Below are 9,935 nucleotides of genomic sequence, written 5' to 3' on the forward strand. Positions count from 1 at the left end.
CATAACAAGGACCAATCCAGGCATCTCAGCTATTTATAGTCCATATTAATCACTTAGACAAAGACCTCTAGGGCAATGCATCCAAGGTTGCTGACAATACAAAACTAAGTGGAAATGTAAGCTGTGAGGAGAATACAAACAGGTGACCAAGGGATGTAGATAACTTGGGTAAGAAGACAGCAAATGGATGATAATATAGGGAATATTTTTCTCTGTGAGTGAGAATAGAAAATTAGAATATTTTTATAAGGCTTGAAACTTTGAAATGTTGATGCTCAGTATGACTTGGATGCACTTTTATAAGAAATATATAAAGACCATAAGACCTTGAGAAATAGAAACAGGAGTGGGCTGTTCAGCCCTTTGAGCATACTCTGCTTTTGAATAGGATCATAATTGATCATTCTTGAGTGTGGCATCAAGAAGCCTGAGCAAAATTGGAATCAATGTGTACCTGGAGGCAAACTCTCCACTAATTGGAATTATACCTGGCAGATAGGAACATGGTCTTGATCTTTGGCGGTCAGTGATCTCTGCTTTATGAGACTTTTGGAGGTCTCATAAAGCAGAGACTTTTGGAGCTTTTCAGAGTAATGTCTCTACAAAATCATCTTCAGCTGCTTCATCAATGACTGTTCCTCCATCACAAGGTCAGAAGTGGGATTGTTGACTGATGATTGCACAATGTTCAGCACTATATACAACTCCTCAGATACTGAAGCAGTCCATGTTCAAATGCAACAAGATCTGAACAATATCCAGGCTTGGGCTGACAAGTAACATTCGAACCACATAAATGCTAGATTATGACCATCACCAATAAGAGACATTCTAACTACTACCTCTTGACATTCAATGGTCTTACCATCACTGAATCCCCCATTATCAACATCTTGGGGGTTACCATTGACCAGAAACTCAACTGTTCGAGCCACAGAAACACAATGGCTACAAGAGCAGGTCAGAGGCTCGGAATACTGTGGCAAGTAACTCACTTCTTGCTTCCCAAAGTCTGTCCACCATCTACAAGGCACAAGTCAGGAGTGTGATGGAATACTCTCCACTTGTCTAGATGGATGCAGCTCCAACAACACTCAAGACGCTTGACACCATTCAGGACAAAGCAGCCTACTTAATTAATACTCCTTCCACCACCAATGCTCAGTAGCAGCAGTTTGTACTGTCTACATGATGTGCTGCAGAAATTCACCAAAGATCCTCAGACAGCACCTTCCAACCCACAACCACTTCCATCTGAAAGGTCAAGGGCAGCAGATACATGAAAACACCACCACCTTTACGTTCCCCTCTAAGCCACTCATCATCCTGAATTGGAAATATATCACCGCTCTTTCACTGTTGCTGGGTCAAAATCCTGGAATTACCTCCCTAATGGCATTGCATGTCAACGCACAGCAGGTGGATTGCAGCTGTTCAAGAAGGCAGCTCATCATCACCTTCTCAAGGGCGACTGGGACAGGCAATATATGCTGGTCAGTCAGTGATGCCCACATCCCACAAGCAAATAAAAAAGGTCAGTCAATTAATCACTTAATACCAGCACAGATTCAGCTGTTCTGGGAAAATTGGCCAGGCCAGTGACCTCGTTGGCAAACTGGCCTAAAACTTTTATTTTCATAATTTTCTAGCAATCCCACCTCGAAAGACTTGGGAACGTTCAACTCAATGTGTTTGGAAATGCCACAGCCTAATTCATTTATTGCATACAATTAAATGTAATACACAGCATAGAATATAAACAGAAATTGCTGGAGAAACTCAACAAGTCAATCAGTATCTGTGGAGAGAAAATATTCAAGTTAACATTTCTGGTCTAGTGACCCATCTTCAGAACAGCATAGAAGCTCTATTTGGCTCAATCAGTCCATGTTGACTTCCTTTCAACATTGTAATCAGGTATTTTTGCAATTTCATTGGTTGCTTCCTTTCAATAGTTGAACAGGATTGGAGTCTTCATTCACACCTGCATTGCGCTCAAGGTCCTTGAGTCACTGATTAAATTACATAAAATCAGAAGATCTATTTACTGGATTTTCCTAATAGTACAAATACATATTTTACTAACTGCTAAAAGCAATTTTTAAATCGTTAAAATAACAATTTTTAAATAACAAAAGCATTCTGAATAAAATCACTGTCAGTTGTGTTTCGAATACTTAAAAATCTAAATCATCGTCATTGAACTCATTGTTAACAAGCTTCTTTGAGCTGTTTCTCAGACAAGCATTTTGATCTGCAACCAGATCTGAAGTGTTGTCTGAATCTTTCTCATCTTCAGATGCTTCCGGACTTGTGCAAATACTTTTTCTATCTTCATCTGATGAACTTTCTAGGTACATTTGATGAGAGGATTTGTTTCCTGGACTGTTTGAGCTGCTACTTGTAGCTTCCTTAGTGTAAGCCAGAATATTATCACTAACGTTGTCCTCCTTTACAGAATCTTCTGGTACTCCAGTGCCAGAATGCTGTGGGCAATTAATAACAGCTAAGGAATCACTCTGTTCCAGAGGTACTTTTGAATTCATGATAACTAATACCCTTTCATTTGGGTTTTTAATAACATTAGATTTTACAAACTCATCAGAACTTTCTGAGACATCATTATCCAAATTCTCCACAATGTCTTTTATATCAGTTTCTGACATCTTGTACTCGTGTTGACTGTCAATAGAATGTGATTCTTCTAATCTGTTATTTTTCACCTCAGGCTCTGAATTGTTGCTTGACATATTATTTTCAACTTCCTGTTCCCCACTTTGTACAGTTGCAGTACTAGCTATTTCATTATTGTATTCTGTGTAATCGGTTTCATACACAATAAATTCAGAGTTTTCTTTGTCATTTTTGTGTTCATTTTCATATTTATAAACATCACTTACTTGATCTTCACTGCATTCCAGAATGCCTCCTGATACTATATTTAATGAGTCTCCACCTCCTTCACTTTTACATTCAATATCACGTGTGCATTTATCTATTTGTTTGCTCCTTTGATCATTTTCTTTCAATTTCAAACCAACTACATGATTACCACTTCGCACTTTCTCCTCAGCTTGATCCAAAGTTGTATCTAAATTGTGATTTTGACATTCATTATTCAAAACCACATTTTCTTGATTCATGGGCATTGGTTCAACATGTTGAATTGCATGTTCTGTTTTGTTTTGAACATGTTGCATGGATTCACTCTCAGCACAATCATGCTTACTAAGTTCCCTATCCAATAATTGCTCAGACCAATCTGTGTCAGTGATATGTTCCTTTACTTGCTTATTCATTTTTATCCTAAGGATCTCTCTCAGGTCAAAGTATTTAATAACAGGAATACTTGTATGCATTGGATTTGTTGCACATTTTGCAGCCTTATTTTTCTCGGAACAGGAATCACAAGGACAGAATTTATCAATGTTAAATTGTTCATCTGCATCAGTATTGTCACCTAACATTTCACCAAAAGTCAACACCTCATCACTTATTAAAGATGAAATATCTTTTGTGCTACATTGTTGCTCTGCTTCCTTAGACTGTGGAGAAAACATTTGCATTTTATGCATAGCCTTTAGTCGCTTATATCTTTGTTCTGTTTGTTCAGATGATTCACATCTACGTGGTTCATTTGGAGGTGATGGCTTGATTTGTCCAGCTCTACATTGGACCTTCCTTAGTTCTCTTTCAATGCTTCCTCGGATTCTCTTGCTAACATCTTCTCTTAGCTCTTCAATCATCTGATCTAGTCTATCGTCTACTTCTAAATTCCATTTAATTTTAAATTCATTCATTGCATCCATATAATCTGTAATAAACTGCTTCTCCATTTTTTTCAGCAGTTTCTGCAACCAGGCTGGATCAGGATTAAATGATTTCCTTTGTGTCGGTTCAGGTTCTTGGTCTATGACAGCTTGTGTTCCACAATGGTGATGTATTATTTGTTGTGATGACTTTATTATTCCAGCATTCTCACATTTTTCTATTATCTTTTCATGAACATGTTGCTCTTCCTCAGAGGTATCTTCATCCACATTCTCATTATGGTCTTGTGCCTTAGTCAGATGAACATTTTTTTCCAAGTCACAGCTGGCTCCAGCGGATGGTTCCATTCCTTCTATGGGTGAAGCAGGTTGTTTCTTGGTGTCTTGATTTGTATCCTCTGGGCTTTGTCTACTGTTGTTGCATATATTTTCATCCAAGTCCTCACCATTATCACTTTGTTCCCCACTGTTCCACTGAACACGACAAGCTATGTCTGGAGTGACTGGACTGGATGGTGCAACATCTGAATGTGATAGTCTTGAGTTTCTTGAAAGGGATCTTTCTTCAATGTTATTATTATCCTCTGACTTGGTCTTTGCATTCCTGGATTTTCTTAACTTTGGTTTCTTACAGGAAGCATTAGTCTTTGTTGAATCTACAGATGATATTGAGTATTCTTTAGTTTTATCATTCTGCTTATTACATATCTCAGAAGTTTCATCAACTGAGTTTTTCATTAAAGAAAGTTGATTTTGATTTGTTACATCGTTTTTCTTGTTAGTATGGGCATTTAAATACAAGTCACATTTCTTTTTCTCTATTACTTGAGAGACATCTATTGCCCCACCCATGCTACCATCTCCCGAACCCCCAGATCCACTATTGATATCCACTCCAGAGGAAGACAGTGGGGTGATATTATCATCTGCTGAAGTATGTCCTTTAAATGTTTTGGCATGTTTTTCTGCAGTTTGTGAAAATTTTCCCTCACATTCTTTCATGATATCAGTAAACCAGAGTGGCTTTAGGATACTTAGAAGTTCTTTTTGTGCAGAATTGTTTGTATCATTTAATTTGTTTTTATGATTTGAGGATTCTTTGTCAAAAAATTGCAAACTGGCAAGGCATCTCAACAGGGACTTTGCTGAATGGCTTAGATTTCTTTCAAATGTACGGTTTAAACTTGGCAGACTGCTTGATCTCTCCAATTTTATTCTCTGTCTAGAAGAAAGAAGAACTTTTATAGTCTCAACGGGGGAATGCATGTTGTATAGCAAAATGTTCTCATGCAGCTGATTGCTCGTGTCTGGTACAGAACAGGAAAAGCTCATTGGCTTTGACTGCAAAATATCCAGCTCTTTGACCATCTCTTGACTGGAACTTTTACCTTCTGATACTTGACTTGCCATATTTTCCAACCATACCATTGTCAAATCATTTATCTCTTTTGATTTCTGATCATTTTTCTCTTTTGATTTCTGATCATTTACAGTTGTTTCAAGTCCATATGGTTTCTCTTCTAATATTGTTATAGCCTCTGTGTCACTTTTTGGCTCTTCTGGTATCACTTCTATTGCAGATTTTTCACACTTTTCTTGGAATTCCTCTGTGTTGTCATATTTCATGAGCATCTTTTCAGATGGAATTTTTTTCAGCCATTCATGAACAATATCTTCAAATGATGCATTTGGGAGTACGGTGGGTATAAGACCATGCTTTTCATAGCTGAGTGCAGTAGGACGTGTGGAATTTTTATTCTTATTCTTTTTTTTATTATTTTCATCCTTACATTTTCCATTACTATTCACTTCTGCACTGTTTCTGTCACTGTCACTATTTACTTTGTGAGATTTATTAGCGGTGCTTTTTTCGCTTGGATTGGATGTTGAGGTTGTTAGCCCAGATGAAGGAGGTTTTTGACTTGAAACTTTATCAATAGTTGTACTGCTTTTAGTCTTGAGTGCAGGATCCAATAATATTTGTTTGGTAGTTTTACCACAAACATTTCCCCTTTGTGCAAATGACAGAGGCATGTTCTCAACAGAAGCACTTTCTATGACTGAAGTTGTTTCAGTTATTTTAACATCATCTACTTTACAAGAGAAACATTCTACCTCTGTTACCTTTGATAATTTTGAAATATCAGTTTGATGCAGTTCATTTTCAATATGATTTTGTTTTTGATTTTCAGCTGCAGTATTTTCTCTAGATGCTTTAGAAAGAATAGATGGATTGCTGCAGGCTGTTTCACATCTCTCATGCTCCATTTTTGTGTTGGTTTCCAGTTGTAAAACTTCTGAAAAACCTGAGGAATATAAAATTGTTATTTTCTCCTCATTGTTTGTTTTTCCTTCTACACCAGGTTCTAAATCTGGAATAGAATTATTAGAGACAGATGTAGAAGGCCTGCACTCATTTTCTGATTTGGCCCTTTTACTCCAACTTGTACTGCTAGAACTGCAGGGATTTAATGAATCAGAGTTTGATGATATTTTATTTTTGTTAATTGTGTCTGTCTGAATAATTTCTGCATGGTTGCTCAATGACGATTGTTTGGAGTGAGTGGAAACAGTTGGCTGATATTTTGGTTTCACTTCATTCAATTCACTCAAGTTTTCTGAACATGATGCATTGCTGTCTTTATCTGAAGTGAGTGATGGTGACTTCTTCTGCCCTGTTGAGGATGTTGATGACCAGGAGAGAACAGAATTTGAGTGAGCTTCATCTGTATTCATATTTTTTGAATACTCATTGCTCCTTTTGGAAGATGAGTAATTTGTGTTACTAACTGATATTCCATGCGTGCCATTATTTTGGATATGAAGCTTATGACTAGTACCCTGGATTTCAGAAAAAGACTGTCTTTCTGATATATTCAAGTCAGTTTTGGATTTGCCTGCATATAATGAAATATCATTATCTGACTTATTGTCTTTACATATTTCTCCATTTGTATTTTTGTCATTGTGGAGAGAGCCATTGGACACAACTTTGACTCCTTCAGCATATCCAGCATTCCTCATGGTCTTTACTTTCCCATTGAATTCACTAGAGCAATTTAATGCAATGTTTGAACATAAATGGTTCAATGTAGTTGATTCTTTACAGTCATCAACGGAATGTTTTGAACATCTTGAAGATACATTCTGATCTCTTCCTTCTGTATTATCCTGACCTTCAGTATTTTTGTTGCATTTTAAGCAATGAAATGCTTCAGACACATTATTTTCATTCCTATCAGCTGCTGCTCTACTATCAACTTCTTCTAAATCAATTGAAGCCTCCTCTGAGTTGGTGCATGATGTTGCTGGATCAACATTTTCTGATACGTCAATGTTTTTGACTGCAACCTTCCTTTTTGCAGAAACTGTGGAACTGTTTGGTGAAATACAAGAAATTGGTCCATCGTGAGAGTTTTGGTGACTAATGTTTGTAGAAAAACATGATGAAACACGATGGCTGCTGGCACTATGATTTCTGGAAATAGATGTTCTACCTTTGCAATATCCTTCAGTTTTAGAATCAAATGTGCAGCTACCAGTTTGGCTACTGCAGTGACTAACAGAACAATATTCTACTCCTCTGTTTCCATTTTCCATTGTCTTCAATTCATTTTTGACCTGCTGTAAAAGGTGTTTTGAATATTCCTCACTAGATATTGTCTGTATGCTTTCAGTTGATTTACTCTGATAGATAATTTCATGGTAAGGTGATGAACTTGACAAAGAAGAATGTGTGGCTGTGCTTTTTATCAAGTTTTCTTCTCTAATTTGACTATCATACATAGGATTTTTCCAAATATCATACCCCTGACCACATTTGCAACAGTTCTCACAATGACTTTCTTCAGGTTCAGCTCCATTGCGCTTTGAAGCATAAAAATCATCAGTATTGCTTGGATGAAATGATTCATCAAAATCATTGTTAGCATTTATTTCCTCAACCTGTTCTGTGGCACATAAAAGTTCATTACTACTTTTCCGTCTTAAACTGGACCTCCTGATCTGTGTTGACCACTGAAGTGTCTCACGATTGAGCAAACGAAAACGAACCTTCATTTCCACTGAAAGACTTCCATCCTTGTTCACACGTACTTTTTTCTCAATGTCATCATCTATCATGGAATCATTAAGTTCTCCCTTTTTGTGCGGCAGCGAGTTTACAACTGAAGCATGACCACTGTTGCTTGATGGCAAGCCATTAGTACAGGATTTATCTGGTGATAATGAATGTCTGGATGATCTGGAAGGTGATCTGGGATGTATTACACTTTTCTTGGCTTCTAATCCAAAATTGACTATAAAATATGGAATGATATTTCAGTGGAACAATCGAATAATTCCAGGAGTACCATAGAGGAAATAGATTTACCAAGCAAAATTTAATGTAGCAAAGGAAGAGAAAAAGAAAATAAGGAGAGAAAGTATGTTTAGTTTTAGAAAAAACCATAATTAACTTTCATAATATCTAAATTTTATATGACATAATAATTGTAAGTATATTATAAAGTTAAGCAAGGACAACATAGCAGATAGGGGTCATGAAATTGTGTTTCTAGCACTGCTGTTACCAGTGCTATAGAAAAGCCCTAATGGCACTGTTTGCTCTTCATAGAACCATACGTACAGAAGAGACACTTTGATCCATTGATCCAAATAAAGTATGATTGACTATTGTCCCAGTTTCCACACTGGGCCCATAGCCTTGAATGATCATCCAAGTATGTTTTAAAGATTGTGAGGTTTTCAGCTTCAATTACCCTTCCAGGCAGTGCATTCCAGATCCCCACCACCCTGTGGGTGAAAAATATTTTGTCAAATTCCCTTTAAACATACTGCTTTTCACTTTAAAATTGTGCTCCCTTGTTATTGAGCCTTCAACTAAGGGGAACAGCTGCTTTCTATTCATTTTGTCCATGCCCCTCATAATCTTATACACCTCTATCAGGACCCCTTAACCTTCTCTGCTAAAGTAACCAAGGTTTATCCAGCCTCCCTTCATAACTGAAATGCATCCCCTGCAACCCCTCCAGTGCAAGCACATCCTTCCTGTTATGTGATGACCAGACTGCTCACAGTACTTCAGCCGTGGCCTAAACAAAATTTAATCAGCTCCAACAAAACCTCTTTGCTCTTATAATCCAAGTCAAAACTGATAAAGTCCTGTATCTCTTCTTAACTACTGTACTAACTGGTCCTACTGCCTTCAAGAACTTTGAGAAAGCACCCCAAGATTCCTCTCCTGTGAGCTTCCTAGTGTCTTGTCCTAAATGGATTATTCCCTTGTCTTGATTGTTCTTCCAAATTGCATTACCTCACATTTAACAGAGTTTAAATTCCATTTACCAACTGTTCTGACCATCTGACTAATCTATTTACATCCTCTTGTAACCTAATAACTTGCTTCTCAATTTCAATCATCCCGCCAAACTTTGTGTCTTCCATAAATGTATCGCCATACCTCTACACCACCACCACCATCACTCACCCACCATTCCCCCAACCCCGGCTACCATTCTCACTTATATCATTACTGAACATCACAAACAATAAGGTACCCGGCACTGATATCTTTGTTACACCACAGCACATTGGGTTCAAGTCATACAAATCCTTCTCCCACCACCCCATGTCTCCTATTACTAAGGCAATTTTTGATCTAACTTGCCAAGTTAATTCTGAATCCCATAAGTCTGGTGGCTGATAAAGCACCCCTTGCTGGGAAGAGTAGGACCGGTTTTATCATAATGTCAAATAACTGATTTGACTTTAATTTCAGGAATTTCTGCACATGCCCAGATACCATCTGTGTACGTTACTCCCATCAAATTAGACCTTCAGCACAACAAAGACTTCCAAAACAATAAAGGTCAGGTGCCAACTTCAAAGACCGCAATCTCCCCCCAGACGTGATCAGCAATGCTCTCCATCGCATCTCCTCCACTTCCCGCACCTCCGCCCTGGAGCCCCGTACCTCCAATTGCCACCAGGACAGAACCTCACCTACCACCCCACCAACCTCCATGTACATCGTATCATCCATCGTCATTTCCGCCACCTCCAAACGGACCCCACCACCAGGGATATATTTCCCTCCCCTCCCCTATCAGCGTTCTGAAAAGACCACTCCCTCTGTGACTCCCTTGTCAGGTCCACACCCCCCAC

At 38.0% G+C, this 9,935-nt stretch overlaps 1 protein-coding gene across 3 annotated transcripts in view; it reads right to left on the bottom strand.

Annotated features, from left to right (window-relative positions):
- Positions 1 to 1,687: 1,687 nt before the first annotated feature.
- Positions 1,688 to 9,935, bottom strand: part of LOC122543534 (retinitis pigmentosa 1-like 1 protein) — a 24,121-nt gene continuing 15,873 nt past the window's right edge. For all 3 annotated transcript variants that reach the window (XM_043682344.1, XM_043682335.1, XM_043682352.1), the window contains exon 4: positions 1,688 to 8,068. In XM_043682344.1, coding sequence (XP_043538279.1) covers positions 2,178 to 8,068 — 5,891 coding nt within the window. In that variant the 3' untranslated portion in view covers positions 1,688 to 2,177. The remainder of the gene's footprint in view (positions 8,069 to 9,935) is intronic.

Source organism: Chiloscyllium plagiosum, chromosome 3, assembly GCF_004010195.1.
Source record: "Chiloscyllium plagiosum isolate BGI_BamShark_2017 chromosome 3, ASM401019v2, whole genome shotgun sequence".
NCBI classification, from domain to species: Eukaryota; Metazoa; Chordata; class Chondrichthyes; order Orectolobiformes; family Hemiscylliidae; genus Chiloscyllium; species Chiloscyllium plagiosum.